The sequence below is a fragment of the Panulirus ornatus genome, chromosome 36 (genome assembly GCF_036320965.1).
Source record: "Panulirus ornatus isolate Po-2019 chromosome 36, ASM3632096v1, whole genome shotgun sequence".
In the NCBI taxonomy this organism is placed as follows: Eukaryota; Metazoa; Arthropoda; class Malacostraca; order Decapoda; family Palinuridae; genus Panulirus; species Panulirus ornatus.
Genome location: NC_092259.1, coordinates 1,718,251 through 1,740,154, shown reverse-complemented (window position 1 = coordinate 1,740,154; position 21,904 = coordinate 1,718,251). Strand labels below are relative to the sequence as shown.

At 40.0% G+C, this 21,904-nt stretch overlaps 2 protein-coding genes across 5 annotated transcripts in view; one reads left to right on the top strand and one right to left on the bottom strand.

Annotated features, from left to right (window-relative positions):
* The window catches only part of LOC139760429 (uncharacterized), a 61,165-nt gene that overhangs the window by 25,846 nt on the left and 13,415 nt on the right, over positions 1–21,904 (top strand). Inside the window, exons 6-10 of the mRNA XM_071683667.1 lie at positions 3,072–3,214; positions 8,466–8,648; positions 8,771–8,910; positions 16,362–16,545; positions 19,512–19,592. Coding sequence (XP_071539768.1) covers positions 3,072–3,214; positions 8,466–8,648; positions 8,771–8,910; positions 16,362–16,545; positions 19,512–19,592 — 731 coding nt within the window. The remainder of the gene's footprint in view (positions 1–3,071; positions 3,215–8,465; positions 8,649–8,770; positions 8,911–16,361; positions 16,546–19,511; positions 19,593–21,904) is intronic.
* LOC139760254 (uncharacterized) overlaps positions 1–21,904 on the bottom strand; it is a 198,378-nt gene that overhangs the window by 166,282 nt on the left and 10,192 nt on the right. The gene's annotated exons all lie outside the window — the stretch shown is intronic.

Here is a 21,904-nt window from a genome sequence, read left to right as displayed (position 1 = left end):
ATAGTGATCAGACATCCCACCAGCTGCCCTTCTTAGCACATTTACATCCAAAAATCTCTCTTTTACATGCCTATCAGTTAATACGTAATCTAATAATCCCTGTTGACCGTCTCTCCAACTCACATATGTATACTTGTGTATACCTGTCTTTTTAAACCAATTATTCCCAATCACTAGTCTTTTTTCAGCACACTTCACAAGCTCTTCACCATTTCCATTCATAATGCTGAATACCCCATGCTCACCGATTATACCCTCAACTGCCACATGCCTTTGCATTTAAATCACCCATCACTAATACTCAGTCTCGTGCACCAAAACTTCTGACACTCACTCAACTGCTCCCAAAACATTTGCCTCTCATGATCTTTATTTTATGGCCAGGTGCATGAGCACCAGTAATCACTCATCTCTCACCATCCACCTTCTGTTTTATCCACATCAATGTAGAATTTACTTTCCTGCAGTAGGGTTGAGGGTCATGTCAATTGGGAGGTAAGTTTGAATGGAGAAAAACTGGAGGAAGTAAAGTGTTTTAGATATCTGGGAGTGGATCTGGCAGAGGATGGAACCATGGAAGCGGAAGTGAATCATAGGGTGGGGGAGGGGGCGAAAATCCTGGGAGCCTTGAAGAATGTTTAGAAGTCGAGAACATTATCTCGGAAAGCAAAAATGGGTATGTTTGAAGGAATAGTGGTTCCAACAATGTTGTATGGTTGCGAGGCGTGGGCTATGGATAGAGTTGTGCGCAGGAGGGTGGATGTGTTGGAAATGAGATGTTTGAGGACAATATGTGGTGTGAGGTGGTTTGATCGAGTAAGTAATGTAAGGGTAAGAGAGATGTGTGGAAATAAAAAGAGCGTGGTTGACAGAGCAGAAGAGGGTGTTTTGAAGTGGTTTGGGCACATGGAGAGAATGAGAGAGAAAAGATTGACCAAGAGAGTATATGTGTCGGAGGTGGAGGGAACGAGGAGAAGTGGGAGACCAAATTGGAGGTGGAAAGATGAAGTGAAAAAGATTTTGAGTGATCAGGGCCTGAACATGCAGGAGGGTGAAAGGCAGGCAAGGAATAGAGTGAATTGGATTGATATGGTATACCAGGTCGACGTGCTGTCAGTGGATTGAATCAGGGCATGTGAAGCATCTGGGGTAAACCATGGAAAGTTCTGTGGGGCCTGGATGTGGAAAGGAGCTGTGGTTTGGGGCATTATTACATGACAGCTAGAGACTGAGTGTGAACGAATGGGGCCTTTGTTGTCTTTTCCTAGCGCTACCTCGCACACATGAGGGGGGAGGGGGATATTATTCCATGTGTGGCGAGGTGGCGATGGGAATAAATAAAGGCAGACAGTATGAATTATGTACATGTGTATATATGTATATGTCTGTGTGTGTATATATATGTGTACATTGAGATGTATAGGTATGTATATTTGCGTGTGTGGACGTGTATGTATATACATGTGTATGGGGGTGGATTGGGCCATTTCTTTCGTCTGTTTCCTTGCGCTACTTCGCAAACGCAAGAGACAGCGACAAAGCAAAATAATAATATAATAACATCCTCTCGCACTCCCACAACTCCTGCTTCAAGAGTAGTGCTGCTCCTTTCTTAGCTCTTGTCCTCTCACCAACCCCTGACTTTACTCCCAAGACATTTCCAAGCCATTCTTCCCCTTTACCCTTGATCTTTGTTTCACTCAGAGCCAGACATTCTTCAGACATACTACCTATCTCCCCTCTCTTCTCATCTCAGTTACATCCACACACATTCAGACGCCCAAGTCTGAGCCTTCGAGCCTTTCTCTGTTTCCTCTTTTAGAAATTGTAATACAGAAATGGGATGGTTTCCAGCCCCATGCTCCTGCCCCATTTAGTCGCCTTGTTCAACACATGGGAAATACAGAGATAGAATTCTTTCTTTCCTACCTTAAGGATGAATATATATCATTATATTTACTTCTCGCCCAAGGAGTCTACTGCAGTGGGGCTCCCTTAGTGCTTAGGAAGCCAGTACATCCACTGTTACCATAAGTCATTCATTGTGATAATGTGTGCATATCTTTGTATGGAGAGCGTAGGGCAGCTGTACATTGTTAAATGTTTTCCTTGTGGTAGCTGCATAGGCATGAAGGATCTTGAGATATACTGAATCAGTTTTTGAACTGTAGTAGGTATGGGTGATATCTAGAGAGTAAGCAGGAAAGTATGAGTCACGTATGTCTGAGGAGTGTAGTTTCTGATAGGTTTATGTTATGGGGGATGGCATTAAAGCTTGAGTTGGGAGGACTGTTGTTTAATGCTTGTCAGGTCATTTCGATGCTGATATGTTTTGCAGTTATGTTGTTGGGGGTTAGGGCATCTGCAAGTATAGGAAGCTCAGATATGAGGCACATGTAAGATTTTTATTCTGGTTAGTTATAAACTGGTTTAGATGGAAAGAGTCTAGTTGTGTTACAAAGAAGTGAGTGCTGAGCATACTGAGGTATTGTATTGGGAGGATTTTCTCATTGTGTACATGTTGAGTGTTATTAGTAGTTGGACAGCCACTGGTTTTTCTTTGGTGTATTTTGTGTGATATGCAGCTTTGTTGCATTTGCTTTTGAGAAGGTGGATGGCCAGGCAGGTGAAGCATATTTTAGGGTGGACGGGATACTTAGGAATTCTTTTCCTTGTCTAAGTCTGGTTTTGTTCTCTGGGCATTTAGTTTGTTCATTGCTTGTTTGTGGATGCTTGTGGTGAAGAAGGTAAATACCATGTGTGTCATATTGTTGTTCAGTACAGTTGAAGTTTTGTTGAGTAGGAGTAAGTGACCATTCACAGCGATGGGAGAATGAATGTTGGATTCAAGTCTGTCAGGAGTTAAGAGGGTCTCTTACATATAATTATTAAATCTGTAACTTGTTCTACTTTCCTAGTAAGTTATATTTTTTTTCACTTCCATATGTCTGAAGCACTTTAGCAGGTCTTAAGATAGTCAGCCATATTACAGCTTCATTGTACTTAAAACCTTTACATTTTACCATTTCATCCAGTTGTTGCTCTTACCCATCTTTTCTTTTTCATTTTAGGTCATGATGCTGGTCTCCAAAGGGAAGCTGCCTGCACATTTGTTAACTTAGCTTTGGGAAATGAGAAACAGTGCATGGAAATATGTCAGCGGGCAGGAGTATACCTGATTTTGCATATGTCTAACAGCAATCCAGAACTTCAGGCAAGTCCTTACTTTTTGCTTATAAATTTATCTTCATCACAGTCACTTGTCTTTGAGTATGAGCTAATCAGTGCATGATCAATGAATTACAAACTTTTGTTTTGAAGACTGAACTACTTGTTTGATATCAATATTTTGAGGTGAGATAGATTTGGAATGCCCAAAAGATGTTTATATGGTGTAAGGTATTCAGCACTGAAACCCAGATTTTGGATTGTTGCTGCAGTTATAAGCTGGTGTTAGATTTTATTTGGTCTCATGTTTCTGTATAACCATTATGTTGGTAAAAATTAACAGTTTCTCCAGATATGTCACACCAGTTTTCCTGTGTAACAGAAGGCCTTCATAGTTGATCTGTGAATGACTTTTGAAATGCCTTGTGAATTAAATGCAAGTCAAATCTCTTGGGATTAGGAAGCACCAACCCTCACAATCATGGTTATGAACATCAATTTTAAATGAAAGAGAAGTCCATTTCTTTTCCCTCAGCATGGTTTGGCATGTATACATGTGTTTTGCAGAAAGCACTTTTCTTTAAATACCTAATCTTATAGCATTTTCTTTTCTTACGAAGAGTATGTATGAAGAGAACTTGCAAGGAAAGGTCGCACCTTGTCCCCGACATTACACAATGCTAAATACTCAGGGTTTCTCTCTGACTCTACTGCCAGAGAGGGAGGGTTCAGACAGTAGTAGTTCTGGCCCCTCCCATGACCTTTCCCTCTCTGATGGACATGCCTCTTTTATATTCAGTATACCAACATTCGTGGTGTCTCTAGCAACCTCTCTTCTGTTGAACACCATCTGTCTAGTAATTCTCCTAATAGCTTCCTTCTCTCTCTGAGGCCCATTTGTTTAATGATATTTTCATTAGCCCCTTTATCCTATCCATTGACAGTCTCCACTCACAGTGCCCGTTAAAGGGGGTGTCTTTGTTATTCCAGCATCAACACACCTGTTGCATGCCTCAAAGACCCCAAACTTTGATGGTATCTGGCTCAAGGTTTATCTCCCACACAGCCAAGATCCTCTACCTAGGTGATTTTCAGGTTTAATTCTTCCCAAGCCGATGAAGGAATTGGAGCCTTCATATTCTCCATTCACAATGATCTAAAGCAAATTATCACTGGCCCCCACCCACATTCCTGACAGCTGTGGCCACTCTTCTGTAATTCCGACCTGTTTTAAACCTCTAATCCTTCATGCTGGAGATACACAATCTCACCTCCAGTTGGTTCACCTGACTACACTCCCGTAAATATACCTATTTCAACAGCATCTCCTTCTAATTGTAGATATTGTTACCTCAACTACACTACCTGGAATAATTTACAGAAATTCTCCTCTGACTTTCCCTGGGTAAATTACTGTCTCTTATGTGCTGATGTTTCTATCTCCTCCAAATGCATAACAGAGGTTACTTTTATAGGAATGGAAGCATTTATCCCCTCTTCCTCCAGCATGATGTCTTCTTCCAATCTTTGGTTGAATTGTTTCTGCTCTGAGGCTATTTAAGCATGTCGGGCTTGGAAAAACTCCCTTCCTCTAACTCCTGTTTACCATTTATCACTGCCTGTAATCATTGCATTCTCCTCATCCATGAGGTAAATTGTTACTTTACTCAAAGGAAGTGCAATAACCTCTCTTCTTCATCCTCTGATAAGCCTTTCTGGTCTTTAGCCAAGGGCATCTCTTACAACTTCTGTTTCTACCTTTCCTTCTCTGTTTCTACCTTTCCTTCTGTATGACCACTATAGCTGTCTCTCCTAGAGACAGAGAAACTCTCTTTGGTTCTGGTTTGTACTCAGACTCTTGGATGAGCTAAACACTTCCTCACCTCCTGATGCTCCTCTTACCAATACTGTGCCCCTCACTTAGATTTTTTTCCAGCTGTCCAGTAAGTGTTTCTCTGGAGGCAAGTAAGGCTCATGGTCCTGATGACATTCATCCTTCTGCACTGAAAGAATTTGCCTCTGAGCTTGCACTTGTGCTTACTCATCTGATCCAATTCTGTTTAAAAATCATAACTTTTCCTTCTTATTGGAAGCATGTGTTGGTACATCCCATTCCTAAGAAGGATGGCTGCTTGAACCCCTCTATCATCCTGTTGCTTTGACATCCACCATTTCCAAAATCTTTGAATTCCTCCTATACTCCCATATCCTCAAATATCTAGAATCTCACAGTGTGCTTCCTGATCCACTGGTGATACTCTTTCCTATCTTACTGAAGTCTTACGGATGTGAGAGCATGTACAAGATAACCTTGCATTTAAGCAAGGCAGCTGGAGTGGATGGTATTACTGTTAAGTTTATCAAGAAGGGATGACTTTGTTTTTGATTAGTTGGTAAAGATTTTTATTGCATTTATGTGATGTCTCCATGGTTGTTTAATTTGTTTATGGATGGGGTTGTAAGGGAGGTAAATGCAAGAGTCCTGGAAAGAGGGGCAAGTATGAAGTCTGTTGGGGATGAGAGAGCTTGGGAAGTGAGTCAGTTGTTGTTCGCTGATGATACAGCGCTGGTGGCTGATTCATGTGAGAAACTGCAGAAGCTGGTGACTGAGTTTGGTAAAGTGTGTGGAAGAAGAAAGTTGAGAGTAAATGTGAATAAGAGCAAGGTTATTAGGTACAGTAGGGGTGAGGGTCAAGTCAATTGGGAGGTGAGTCTGAATGGAGAAAAACTGGAGGAAGTGAAGTGTTTTAGATATCTGGGAGTGGATCTGTCAGCGGATGGAACCATGGAAGCGGAAGTGGATCATAGGGTGGGGGAGGGGGCGAAAATTTTGGGAGCCTTGAAAAATGTGTGGAAGTCGAGAACATTATCTCGGAAAGCGAAAATGGGTATGTTTGAGGGAATAGTGGTTCCAACAATGTTGTATGGTTGCGAGGCGTGGGCTATGGATAGAGATGTGCGCAGGAGGATGGATGTGCTGGAAATGAGATGTTTGAGGACAATGTGTGGTGTGAGGTGGTTTGATCGAGTAAGTAACGTAAGGGTAAGAGAGATGTGTGGAAATAAAAAGAGCGTGGTTGAGAGAGCAGAAGAGGGTGTTTTGAAATGGTTTGGGCACATGGAGAGAATGAGTGAGGAGAGATTGACCAAGAGGATATATGTGTCGGAGGTGGAGGGAACGAGGAGAAGAGGGAGACCAAATTGGAGGTGGAAAGATGGAGTGAAAAAGATTTTGTGTGATCGGGGCCTGAACATGCAGGAGGGTGAAAGGAGGGCAAGGAATAGAGTGAATTGGAGTCATGTGGTATACAGGGGTTGACGTGCTGTCAGTGGATTGAATCAAGGCATGTGAAGCGTCTGGGGTAAACCATGGAAAGCTGTGTAGGTATGTATATTTGCGTGTGTGGACGTGTGTATGTACATGTGTATGGGGGGGGGGTTGGGCCATTTCTTTCGTCTGTTTCCTTGCGCTACCTCGCAAACGCGGGAGACAGCGACAAAGTATAAAAAAAAAAAAAAAAAAAAAAAAAAAAAATAATGATGAGGTGCCTAAAGATTAGTGGAATGCATGTGTAGTGCCACTGTATAACAGCAAGGGGGACCAAGGTCATTGTTCAAACTACATAGGTATAAGTTTGTCGAGTGTACCATGTAAGTTGTATGGGAGGGTGTTGATTGAGAGGGTGAAGGCATGTAGAGAGCATCAGATTGGAGAGGACCAGTGTGGTTTCAAAGGTGGTGGAGGATATGTGGATCAAGTGTTCGCTTTAAAAAATATGTGTGAGAAACAATTGGAAAACAGAACATGGAAAAGCAGATGGATTTGAATGTGGTATTTATGGATCTGGAGAAGGCCTATGATAGGGTTGATAGAGATGCTTTGTGGAAGGTCTTAAGAGTATACAATGTGGGAGGTAAGCTGCTTGAAGCAGAGAAGTTTTCATCAAGAATGTCAGGCTTGTTTATGAGTAGAAAGAGAGGAGAGTGAATGGTTCCAAGTGAAGGTTGGTCTGCAGCAAGGGTGTGTTGTGTCACCATGGTTGTTCAGTTTGATTTTTCATGGATTAGTGAGGAGTGAAGGAGGTAAATATGTGAGTCTTGGAGAGGGGCGAGTTTGCTGTTTTTGGGAGATGAGAGGGCCTGGGAAGCGAGTCAGTTGTTTTCTGATGATACTGCATTGATGGCAGATTTGAGTAAGAAGAGTAAGAACTGCAGAAGTTAGTGACTGAGTTTGGGAGAGTGTGTGAAAGGAGAAAGTTGAGATGGAATATGAATAAGACAAGGTTATTAGGTTTAGGAGGATTAGGGAACAGGTTAGTTGGGGTGTGAGTTTGAATGAAGAAATTGTGGAAAGTGGAGTATTTTAGATATCTGGGAGTGGACATGGCAGCAAATGGAAGCAAAGTTTGTGGGAGCACTGAAGAATATGTGGAGAGAATGTTATCTCAGACAACAAAAATGGGTATGTTCCAGCAATATCATACGGATGCAAGGCATGGGCTATAGATTAGCTGGATAGGATGCATTGGAAATTAAATGTTTTAAGACAGTTTGTAGTATGAGGTGGTTTAGTTGAGTAAGTAATGAAAGGGTAAGAAAGATGTGTGGTAATAAAAAGGATGTGGTTGAGAGAGCAGAAGAGGGTGTGCTGGAATTATATTGAACATATGGAGAGAATAAGTGAGGGAAGGTTGACAAAGAGATGTATATGTCATTAGATGCGGGACAAGGAGAAAAGGGAGACCAAAATGGAGATGGAAAAATAGAGTGAAAAATTTGAGTTATCAGGGCCTGAACATGCAGGAGGGTGAAAGGTTTAAATAGGAGCGTTGTGGTATAAAGTGGGGGACATGCTGTCAGTAGACCGAATTTGGGCATATGAAGCAGCTGGAGGAAACCATGGAAAGGCCTGTAGGCCCTGGTTATGCATAAGGGGGTTTTGGTTTCTGTACATTTTGTTGACAGCTAGAGAATGAATGTGGGTGAATGTGGCCTTTCTTAATGTGTTCCAGGTGCTACTTCACTTGTGCAGGAAATGGTGGACAAGGAAAAAAATAAAGAATATATATTTTCCAAACATTCTTGTTCTATACTGCTTATAAATGACAGGTGCTTCCTACTTTTAACAACCAAGAAATTGCAAATTGGTTATCTGAATTTTAAAGATGCTGAAAAAGTAACCAATGCATTTGTGGATAATGCTGTACACTCCATCATGTATGGAAAACAGTTCGCAGAGGGACACTGCTCTGCTGATTTCTTTAGAATCACTAACTGCTTTGATAAATTTTTTGCAGGATCCAGCTGCATGGTGTATAGGCAATCTCTGTGGGACCTATGCGAAGGTGTGTAATATGCTGAGAACGCAAGGGGTAGAGGATAGTCTGGTAAATCTCTTGAAATCTCATTCACCACATGTACTGCAATCTGCAGCTTATTCTCTGGTGCAGTACCTTACAACCTGTTCCAGAGAGAATAAAGTAAGTGGCAAGTTTTTCACAGGATTTTCTTAAATTTTCATATCATGATATGTATTAGTTTACATATTCTACATGAGTGAGCTTACATTCTTAAATGTGAATTTTTAATTGAAACATTTCAGTGTTCTCCTATTTCTGTTACATTGAAGATCACCTTCCTTGTTCTGTTTTCCATCATCTTACTTATATCAGCAAGTTGGCAAACTGAGGACATAAGAATGTCAAGTCCTTTTTCAAGTTTTTGTTGGACAGTAGATGGAAGGTGTAAGTCCAGAAAATCATTGTTTAGAAGCCTCATTGTGAAAACACTTGGCAGAAGATCAGATAAGGTTGATTGATTATGTCAGTTACTATGTCTCTCATTATTCATGTACATCTGGTTTCCTTTTTTTTTTCTTTTTATTTTTTTTATAAAAGTTTAGGTAGAAATTTGCTGGCTGAATATAGCAAGACCTCATCCTTGATTAATTTTGAATGTAAGAGAGTTATCTGATGTTGAAAAATCTTGACATCAGCTAGCCTTCTGTTGAGGTGAAAGAAATGACTGGCTTGGTCTTAAGAGTGCAAACTTCCTTCTTTATCAACTGATGGTGCTTGAGCAAAGGGATGTGTTCACATAGGTTAATTGACTCTGTAGTAAAACAGCCTTCACCTGTTTTTTTTTCAGTTAAATAAGCTTAGGCAATCCAAGTGTTGAGCATCTTGAACCTCCTCCATAAGTATCTTTTCAAGTAGGTCTCAGTTTTGTCCAAAAATATTTGTTAATGCTCAGAGTATATGAGATAAAGTCACAGAGTTTGTGACAGCAGCTTTAAAAGGAAGTTATGATATAATTACTGTTTCCAAATCATGGTTAGATATCAGTGATAGAGGTTTCATCGCCAAATACTCAAGTGTTAGGATACACTACTGAATAAGGATAGGGGAAACAAAGTAGGTGATGGTGTTGTGCTCTTTGTTAGAGCTCATTAAAATCCCAAAGTAAAAATTGTAGCCTTTGAGAATGTCTGCATCATATTGGTAGAAATTAAGGATAAACTTCTGAAGAAAATGTCAAAACTAGTTTATAAAATTGGAGAAAATTTTGGTACAAATGATCACCAATAAATTACTTTTAGGTCACTTTCAACACTGCATGGAATGTTGGTCAGCATTGCAGTTGCAAAAAATCCCCAATTTCAAACATGCAAATTTTGATATTCTTTACATTGCTTGTGACTGGCAAACCTGAAATGATATGGTTAAGGAAAATTATATAAATATAGCTTAGAAAAGCTTCATAAAAACCTTCAAAACAGCATAGGGAACATATGTGCCAATGCATAGTAGATGGTCTATTTCTAAAAACCATTGTGATGGAATGGTGTTATGATAAAGCACCTGTTGTATTAGAAAGTAGGCCAGAAGAAACTCAGAGAATCTAATAACCAGCATGATAAAGTAACTTGTGTAAATTTGCATACAGATAGTAAGACAGTTATACAACAAAGTAAACATCAGTATGAAGCAAATACGGCTGAAAATAGCTAAAGAAACCCTAAGGGGTTTTATATTAATGTTAGAAGCAAGAGAGTAATTATTCAGTCAGTAGGTCCTTTGATTATGGGAAACGGCGACTTGGTACAAGACAATGTAGGCATGGCAAAAATATTAAATGACTTTTTTGCATCTGTATTTACGAATGAATACACAGGTGAACATTCTTCAACAGAGTGACTAAAAGCCAAAGACATACTTTCAACAATAAATGGAATGAAATAAATAGAACAGCAGGCCCTGATGCATTTTATCCAAGAACACAAAGAGGTGAAAAATGAGGTATCTAAGCCCTAGACTGCCCTTTTCAATAAGTCACTTGGTACAGAAAAGTTCCAGATGAATTGAAGTATACCAATGGGACACCAACATTCAAAAAATTATCCTATTAGCTTAATGTTTGTTGTTGGGAGCTTATGGAAACCATCATTCAACTACCACTTAATGATGATTCTCAGCATGGTATTCAACAAAATTGCTCAAGTCTGACAAATCTGCTTGATTTCTTTTATATGATCATCATGTATGATGAAAGTAAAGCAGTTGATGTTTTCTGTCTAGATTCTCAAAAAGCTTTCAGTAGGGTCCTGCAGTAAGGCTCTACCCTGCTGCACTTTTAGGCATCTCTGCCCTTATTGCTGGTCCCTAAGTTTAGGACTAGGGGCCATAGTTCTGCAAATATTCCCCACGAAAGATGCATGTGGCTTTTAAAAAAATTGGCCTATCTGCAACAACTTGTGACAATATAGATGTAGGTTCATATGAATAAGTGGAATGCAAGAGGAATGAATGATGAAAGTGAAAGAATGGTGCTGTAGACATTGAGAAAGGAAAGATTGTGTAATACAAGACTGAGAGACAGTGGGACCTTGAGTGGAAGAGAATGAAATGAAAGTGAGAAATCAAGTCAGTAAGATGATACTGATGGTTATGCAAGAAAAGATACTGATGGTTATGCAAGAAAAGATACTGATGGTTATGCAAGAAAAGATATGGTTTTGTTAAGAAATGATAAGTGGTTTGAAAGTATGTTTAAATGCAAGGGTATCAGTGCAAGATTATTAGTTGCAAAGTTCATGTGAAAGGGTAAGGATGTCTTTGATGGTTGTATGTGGGTCATGTATTGATAGAGAAGTAGTTAAGGATGCCCTCTTGAAAGAGCTTAAAAGAGCAGTAGTGGATGTAGATGCAGGGAGAAAGAGAGTATGATAGGTTATGTGAACAGATGGGTGGTAAAAGAATATGTGCATTACATGCATCAGTAGGTATGAATGCATGAGTATTGCTATACATGCTTTACACATAAAAATGTGTGGTGTGAGGTGGTTTGATCGAGTAAGTAACGTAAGGGTAAGAGAGATGTGTGGAAATAAAAAGAGCGTGGTTGAGAGAGCAGAAGAGGGTGTTTTGAAATGGTTTGGGCACATGGAGAGAATGAGTGAGGAAAGATTGACCAAGAGGATATATGTGTCGGAGGTGGAGGGAACGAGGAGAAGTGGGAGACCAAATTGGAGGTGGAAAGATGGAGTGAAAAAGATTTTGTGTGATCGGGGCCTGAACATGCAGGAGGGTGAAAGGAGGGCAAGGAATAGAGTGAATTGGATCGATGTGGTATACCGGGATTGACATGCTGTCAGCGGATTGAATCAGGACATGTGAAGCGTCTGGGGTAAACCATGGAAAGCTGTGTAGGTATGTATATTTGCGTGTGTGGACGTGTATGTATATACATGTGTATGGGGGTGGGTTGGACCATTTCTTTCGTCTGTTTCCATGCACTACCTCGCAAACGCGGGAGACCGGCAAAAAAAAAAAAAAAAAAAAAAAAATGCATGTGGTAGACACTAGCAAGACAGAGTAGAAGAAAGCATGACATATTTGTTGTTATGAAGTAATGTGATGAAAAGCATGCATTATGTGCATTATAGATAGTTTAGAGCTTTTTTATCAGATCATTGGTATTGATATGTTGGTTAGCCTTTCACTGTAAATGATGGAAGGCTAAAAAGATGAATGAAAAAAAGGAGCATTTAAATAGAAAAGTTTGGAATGGGAATATGAAATTTAACTTTCAAGAGTGCTTGAATAAAAATGCCTTGAGGATGAGAAACTACAAACATATGTAGACACAGGTTAAGGATGCATTATTATATGATGACATGAAGATGTGCTGCACAGCACACACAGATTGTGGAGAGGCACAGCATGATGAATTGAAGATTTAAAAGGAGAGTTTTGAAGAAGCTGAATCTGTCAAAAAGTGCTGTGAATGAAGGACAGAGAGTGTGAAATATTGATTTCTGAGTAGCAAAGCTAAAAGGTAGATTCCCTGAATTAAAAGATTGTAAATGAGGATCATAGGAGAAAAAATAAATTGAGTTTAAAGGGTAGCAAAGAGATTTGGGAAGATATGAAAATATATATATATATATATATATATATATATATATATATATATATATATATATATATATATAAATATATATATATATATATATATATATATATATATATATAAATATATATATATATATATATTTTTTTTTCTTTTTTTGCTTTGTCGCTGTCTCCCGCATTTGCGAGGTAGCGCTAGGAAACAGATGAAAGAAATGGCCCAACCCACCCCCATACACATGTATATACATACGTCCACACACGCAAATATACATACCTACACAGCTTTCCATGGTTTACCCCAGACGCTTCACATGCCTTGATTCAATCCACTGACAGCACGTCAACCCCGGTATACCACATCGCTCCAATTCACTCTATTCCTTGCCCTCCTTTCACCCTCGTGCATGTTCAGGCCCCGATCACACAAAATCCTTTTCACTCCATCTTTCCACCTCCAATTTGGTCTCCCTCTTCTCCTCGTTCCCTCCACCTCCGACATATATATCCTCTTGGTCAATCTTTCCTCACTCATTCTCTCCATGTGCCCAAATCATTTCAAAACACCCTCTTCTGCTCTCTCAACCACGCTCTTTTTATTTCCACACATCTCTCTTACCCTTACGTTACTTACTCGATCAAACCACCTCACACCACACATTGTCCTCAAACATCTCATTTCCAGCACATCCATCCTCCTGCGCACATCTCTATCCATAGCCCACGCCTCGCAACCATACAACATTGTTGGAACCACTATTCCCTCAAACATACCCATTTTTGCTTTCCGAGATAATGTTCTCGACTTCCACACATTTTTCAAGGCTCCCAAAATTTTCGCCCCCTCCCCCACCCTATGATCCACTTCCGCTTCCATGGTTCCATCCGCTGACAGATCCACTCCCAGATATCTAAAACACTTCACTTCCTCCAGTTTTTCTCCATTCAAACTCACCTCCCAATATATATATATATATATATATATATATATATATATATATATATATATATATATATATATATATATATATATATATATTTTTTTTTTTTTTGCTTTGTTGCTGTCTCCCGCGTTTGCGAGGTAGCGCAAGGAAACAGACGAAAGAAATGGCCCAACCCACCCCCATACACATGCCTTGATTCAATCCACTGACAGCACGTCAACCCTGGTATACCACATCGCTCCAATTCACTCTATTCTTTGCCCTCCTTTCACCCTCCTGCATGTTCAGGCCCCGATCACACAAAATCTTTTTCACTCCATCTTTCCACCTCCAATTTGGTCTCCCTCTTCTCCTCGTTCCCTCCACCTCCGACACATATATCCTCTTGGTCAATATTTCCTCACTCATTCTCTCCATGTGACCAAACCATTTCAAAACACCCTCTTCTGCTCTCTCAACCACGCTCTTTTTATTTCCGTACATCTCTCTTACCCTTACGTTACTTACTCGATCAAACCACCTCACACCACACATTGTCCTCAAACATCTCATTTCCAGCACATCCATCCTCCTGCGCACAACTCTATCCATAGTCCACGCCTCGCAACCATACAACATTGTTGGAACCACTATTCCTTCAAACATACCCATTTTTGCTTTCCGAGATAATGTTCTCGACTTCCTCACATTCTTCAAGGCTCCCAGAATTTTCGCCCCCTCCCCCACCCTATGATCCACTTCCGCTTCCATCCGCTGCTAGATCCACTCCCAGATATCTAAAACACTTCACTTCCTCCAGTTTTTCTCCATTCAAACTCACCTCCCAATTGACTTGACCCTCAACCCTACTGTACCTAATAACCTTGCTCCCTTGCTCTTATTCACATTTACTCTTAACTTTCTTCTTTCACACACTTTACCAAACTCAGTCACCAGCTTCTGCAGTTTCTCACATGAATCAGCCACCAGCGCTGTATCATCAGCGAACAACAACTGACTCACTTCCCATGCTCTCTCATCCCCAACAGACTTCATACTTGCCCCTCTTTCCAAAACTCTTGCATTCACCTCCCTAACAACCCCATCCATAAACAAATTAAACAACCATGGAGACATCACACACCCCTGCCACAAACCTACATTCACTGAGAACCAATCACTTTCCTCTCTTCCTACACGTACACATGCCTTACATCCTCGATAAAAACTTTTCACTGCTTCTAACAACTTGCCTCCCACACCATATATTCTTAATACCTTCCACAGAGCATCTCTATCAACTCTATCATATGCCTTCTCCAGATCCATAAATGCTACATACAAATCCATTTGCTTTTCTAAGTATTTCTCACATACATTCTTCAAAGCAAACACCTGATCCACACATCCTCTACCACTTCTGAAACCACACTGCTCTTCCCCAATCTGATGCTCTGTACATGCCTTCACCCTCTCAATCAATACCCTCCCATATAATTTGCCAGGAATACTCAACAAACTTATACCTCTGTAATTTGAGCACTCACTCTTATCCCCTTTGCCTTTGTACAATGGCACTATATATATATATATATATATATATATATATATATATATTTTTTTTTTTTTTTTCTTTTAAACTATTCGCCATTTCCCGCGTTAGCGAGGTAGCGTTAAGAACAGAGGACTGGGCCTTTTTTGGAATATCCTCACCTGGCCCCCTCTGTTCCTTCTTTTGGAAAATTAAAAAAAAAAACGAGAGGGGAGGATTTCCAGCCCCCCGCTCCCTCCCCTTTTAGTCGCCTTCTACGACACGCAGGGAATACGTGGGAAGCATTCTTAATCCCCTATCCCCAGGGATAATATATATATATATATATATATATATATATATATATATATATATATATATATATATATATATATATATACTAGGATTTTCCTCTCTCTCCACCCCATTTACAAACAAATTAAACAACCTTAGTGACATCATACACCCCTGCTACAGACCAGCCTTCACCTAGATCCAATCACTGCTTACCTCTCACACCATGCATTCATAAGTCTTCCAACAAGGAAACTATAAACCATATTGTATGCTTTCCCCAGATTCATAAATGCCACACACAGTTACTTTTATTTCTCTTGAGTATTTCTCACAGGCAAACACCTGATCCACACATCCTTTATACCACCCATGAAACCACATTGTTTCTACCCAGTCAGATGTTTTGTACGTGCCTTCACTCTCTTTCATCATTTTCCCAAATAACTTACCAGGTACACTCAACAGATTTTTATCCTTGTAGTTTGAACATTCATTTCTGTTCCCCCTTGCCTTTATACATGTATTCAGCTAATCCTCAAGCACCTCCCAAAGATCCATACTTACAATGAAAATCATAACCAACCAATCAAAAAGCAGTCACCCCATTTCTAAAGAAATTCAGTTGCAGTGCCATCCATTCCCACCAGCTTGACACATGTAATCTTGAACAAGGCTTTCCTCACTCTCTCTTCATCTTATTTGTATAAAGCATTATATGTGACAGTGTGGATTTGAGCAAATGAGACCATTTCTTCATCTGTCCCTGATGCTACCTTGCTTAGGTGGGAAATGGCAAACAACATGAAAGAAAAGAAACAAATATATTTGTCACAGGTATTCTCAAAGTAACTGAAGGATCACCCGAGATAATGAGAATTTTCTTGGAATCTCTTTTCATATGTTAGATGATGATAGTACACTACATGTGCACCAAATGTGGTACTTTGATCATAGCTTGATTTTTTTTTAAACTGCTTTACAACTAATCTTGCTTAAGTATTACTTGATCCTTTGTTGAATATTCAAAACCAGGCACATCTCAGAGCCAAGCATGTTACGAAGACTTATAGATGCTTTGAATCAAGAAGGTGGCACAGCAGATATTGGATGGTGTCTCTTTGTACTGTCAGTTAATCAAGAAGTATGTAGCTTGCTGGTTGATCAAGGCATTATACAAACTTCCTTTACTGTGTTGGAAAAGTTGATGAATGAACAAGTAAGTAAAATTTTTTAGTTTCTCACATGTAGCCAGTGCATCCATATATTTGGGTATGTTTTATTTCTGTGGCAGTTTGAGCTTATTGTTATACAAGTACATACATTACTAGTACACACACCTATGATAGAAGACACAAAGTTTTAGTGAAAAAGGTCGTGTGTAATGAACCTCTTAGATTTCTATGAGAAAGTAAGTTCTTGTCTGAGAAAACAGAAGACTGGATAGATTGATTGTACCTTGATTAAGAAGCAGGAAGAATGGGAAGACTCCTGTGATAGATAGATTATCTTAGTGGAAGTAAACAATGGACACGTCAGAGGAGCTTTCTTCAAATGGGGTTAAGGCCACCAGTGGAATACCCGAGGGTTCTGTTTTGGGCCTATTATTCTTCTTGATCCTTGTGAATGACTTGCCTACCTAAATATGTTTGCAAGTGAAGCAAAGGTTATGAGGGAAGTGAAAACTAGCTGGATTGCATGTACGTACAAGGGGATGTATAGAACAGACTGGTCTGATACATAGTTGACGAAATTCAATCCTTTCGAATGTAAAATACTGAGGATAACACCGAGTGAAAGAAGGCCTCAATTACTGCGAAGGAAATATCTCAGGATTCTGTGTGTGAGAGGCATTAGGAGTTGACATTATCCCTCAAATGTTGCCAGAGTCCTACATCAGAATTGTAAATAATATCTAGCAAGACTTTCATATCACACAAAAGTCCTAAGTTAGAATATGCTTCTCATATTTGATCACTACCCCCAAAAAAGCACAGTACAAATAAAGAATATTCAGTGGAGGGCAACAAATTTAGTGTTGGCATAAAGAAAGTCGAGTTATAAGGAAAGGCTAGATGCCTTGAATTTGCCCATTATGTTAGAGTAAGAGGGGAGGGGTGATGTGATCACAGCTTTTAAATTTTAATTGGATTGGTGATGTTAACAGTGAACAGAGCTTCAAAAATGAAGGATAGGACTGGCAAAGGATAAACCAGAAAATTAAGCATATAGCAAAATTGCTTTGTAGTGAGGCTTAGTCATTTCATAAATAGATTGGTTTTCTACTGTAATTCAGCAGTTACATTGTAAGGAAACTACAGTGAATGAGCCACTGTTATGCAGGGAAATGATGACCGTAGGTGAAATGTTCAATTAAATATGTATGCGTGCTAGACTTAATTATAAATGTTTCTTGTCTATGGTAAACTTCTTAGGGAAAAATGAAAAACTAATGAAGAAAGTCCAGAGGTGGGTAACATACAATATTGTGCCTGAAATGAGAGGGTCGAGTTAAAGGGAGAGGCAAGAGGTCATCAATTTGCTTTCCATGGAAAAGGGGAGAAAAAGGTTTGACTTGATTGCACTCTTCTGTTTTCAGACTATTTTGATGATGTAAACAGTGAACATCTCTTCTAAAAGATGCAAAGGGCAACCACATGTCGAAACAAAAAATTAAGCAAGAAACTAAAGAAAGCCTAAGGAGAGATGTAAAGGAGGTCTTTTGTAGCATCAGAGTTTTGGATAAATGGAATTATTTAAATGATGAGACTTTGACTGCAGACACTATATATAGAGGTTTAAACACTTTTGTGGGTTAGAAAAAGTTAGATGATAGTTTGGTGGCTGATTCATGTGAGAAACTGCAGAAGCTGGTGACTGATTTTGGTAGAGTGTGTGAAAGAAGAAAGTTAAGAGTAAATGTGAACAAGAGCAAGGTTATTAGGTACAGTAGGGTTGAGGGTCAAGTCAATTGGGAGGTAAGTTTGAATGGAGAAAAACTGGAGGAAGTAAAGTGTTTTAGACATCTGGGAGTGGATCTGGCAGCGGATGGAACCATGGAAGCGGAGTGAATCATAGGGTGGGGGAGGGGGCGAAAATCCCGGGAGCCTTGAAGAATGTTTGGAAGTCGAGAACATTATCTCGGAAAGCAAAAATGGGTATGTTTGAAGGAATAGTGGTTCCAACAATGTTGTATGGTTGCGAGGCGTGGGATATGGATAGAGTTGTGTGCAGGAGGGTGGATGTGCTGGAAATGAGATGTTTGAGGACAATATGTGGTGTGAGGTGGTTTGATCGAGTAAGTAATGTAAGGGTAAGAGAGATGTGTGGATATAAAAAGAGCATGGTTGAGAGAGCAGAAGAGGGTGTTTTGAAATGGTTTGGGCACATAAGAGAATGAGTGAGGAAAGATTGACCAAGAGGATATATGTGTCGGAGGTGGAGGGAATGAGGAGAAGTGGGAGACCAAATTGGAGGTGGAAAGATGGAGTGAAAAAGATTTTGTGTGATTGGGGCCTGAACATGCAGGAGGGTGAAAGGAGGGCAAGGAATAGAGTGAATTGGATCGATGTGGTATACCGGGGTTGACGTGCTGTCAGTGGATTGAATCAGGCATGTGAAGCATCTGGGGTAAACCATGGAAAGTTCTGTGGGGCCTGGATGTGGAAAGGGAGCTGTGGTTTTGGGCATTATTACATGACAGCTAGAGACTAAGTGTGAACGAATGGGGCCTTTGTTGTCTTTTCCTAGCACTACCTCGCACACATGCGGGGGGAGGGGGATGTTATTCCATGTGTGGCGAGGTGACGATGGGAATAAATAAAGGCAGACTATGAATTATGTACATGTTTATATATGTATATGTCTGTGTGTGTATATATATGTGTACATTGAGATGTATAGGTATGTATATTTGCGTGTGTGGACGTGTATGTATATACATGTGTATGGGGGAGGGTTGGGCCATTTCTTTCGTCTGTTTCCTAGCGCTACCTCGCAAATGCGGGAGACAGCGACAAAGCAAAATAAATAAATATAGTTCTTTTCAATCTAAGTATTGTTTAATTTGCACATTTGCCAGGTGGCTTTGTAGATATTGATATTAGTATTAGGTGAGGAGCATATGTACTGTTTGTAATATCTTAAGATCATGTATGTGAACATGATGTTTTTCGTATGTTCTAGAACCTGAATGTTTCATCTGTGACATCTATTGTTCGTTTGGTGATGAACTGTGTTGGAGCTGTTCCAGGGACTGCCGTGCAGGTGAGTGAAAACTAGATGCCTTGCATCCATATAATATTGTTGGGAGTACTATCTTTCAAACATACCCATTTTTGCCCTCTAAGGTAAAGTTCTTTCCTTCCACACATATTCAGCAATCTCAGAACCTTTGTGTGCTCCCCCACCCTATGACTTATTCTTGCTTCCATAGTTCCATAAGCTGCCATGTCCACTCCCACTTATCTAAAACATTTCACTTCCTCCACTTTTTCTCCATTCAAACACATCCCAACTTACCTGCCCATTAGCCCTGCTAGACCTAATAACCTTGCTTTTAATCACATTTACTCTAATATTCTCCTTGCACACACGTCAAAACTGTCACTAACCTGCAGTTTTTCATTTGAATCTACCACTTTGCTGTATCATCAGCAAACAACAAATTACTTGCTTCTCAGGCCCTCTCAAACTCCATCGACTGCATACTCACCCCCTCTCCAAAACTTTCATATTTACCTCCCTCACCACCCCATCCATAAACCTATTGAACAACAATGGTGGCATCACAGACTAACCTTCACTTGAAAACTTTCACTCTCCTCTCTTCCCACTCCTACACAGGCCTTACACCCTTGATAAAATTCCTCACTGCTTCTAGCAACTTTCCTTCCACACCATATATTTTTAAGACCTTCCACAAAGCATCTCGATCATCCTTAAATATACTCCCTCCAGATTCATAAATGCCACATATAATCCATCTGTTTTCGTAAGTATTTCTTGCACACATTCTTTAAAGCAAACACCTGATCCTCACATCCTTTACCACTTCTGAAACCACACTGCTCCTCCCCAGTCTGATGCTCTATACCTACCTTCACCCTCTTAATTAATACCCTCCCATACAACTTACCTGGTATACTCAGCAAACTCATACCTCTGTAGTTTAAACAGTCACCTTTATCCCCCTTTCCTGTATACAGTGGCATTATACATGCATTCTGCCAATCCTGAGGCACCTCACCATGACCTTTACATACATTGAAAATCCTTACCAACCTCCTTTCTTAATAATTTCAACTGCAGTACCATTCACTCCACCTGCCATGTCTCATTTCATCTAATGCACAGCTTTCATCACCTTTTCTTTGTTTAACAAACCACTTTTCATGACTCACTTTGCATACCACCACGACCCAAACACCCGACATCTGTTACTGTCTTGTCAAAGACATTAAAGAGTCCTTTAAAATACTCTCTTTCTATTCCTCACTTTGTCACTACCTGCCACCACTTCCCTTTGCCCCCTTCACTTATGTTCCCAGTAGTTCTCTTGTCTTTACACATTATTTAGCTCCTTCCAAAACATCTTATTCTCCCTAAGTTCACATATACTTGCTACCCCCATCTCTCATTTGCCCAATTTTTCATCCCTTGCACCTTCCTCTTAACCTCTTGCTGCATTCTCTAATGCATCCTCCAATCCTTTGCACTTCCCATGTAAGTACCATGCAAATGCCTCCTTTTTTTCTTTCTCTCACAACTTTACTTCTTCACTCCATCACACCTACCCTTTTTAATCTGCCCATCTCCCACCTTTCAAATGCCACATGCATCTCTTGCAATGCCATCACTGCTTCCCTAAATACCTCCCATTCCTCACCCACTCCCTTTGCTTCATTTACTCTCACCTTTTGCCATTCTACACTCAATTTCTCCTGGTATTTCTTCACACAAGTCTTCACCAGGCTCACTTACTATCACCACCCTCTTCCCACTAACATTGTTTCCTCCTTTTTGAAGACATCTACAAATCTTCACCTTAGCCCCCACAAGATAGTGATCAGACATCCCATCAGCTGCTTCTCTCAGCACATTTACATCTAAAAGTCTCTTTTATGTGCCTATCAATTAACATGTAATCCAGTAATGCCTGCTGACCACATCTCATAACATACATTTGTGTATATCCCTCTTTTTGAACCAGGTATTCCCAGTCACCAGTCCTTTTTCAGCACACAACTCCACAAGCTCTTCACTTTCATTGTTAACACTGAATACTTCATACTTCCAATTATTTCCTCAACTGCCATATTACCTACCTTAGCATTTGAATTGCCCATCACTAATACCCATTCTCTTACATCAAAACTGCTGACACACTCACTCAGCTGCTCCCACAATACTTGCCTCTCATGATCTTTCTTCCCATGGCCAAGGGCTTAAGCTCTATTAATCACCCATTTCTTGCCATCCACTTTGTTTTACCCACATCATTCTTGAATTTACTTCTTTACACTCACGCACTCGCACAACAACTACTTTAGAGGCAGAGTTACTCCTTCCTTAGCCTC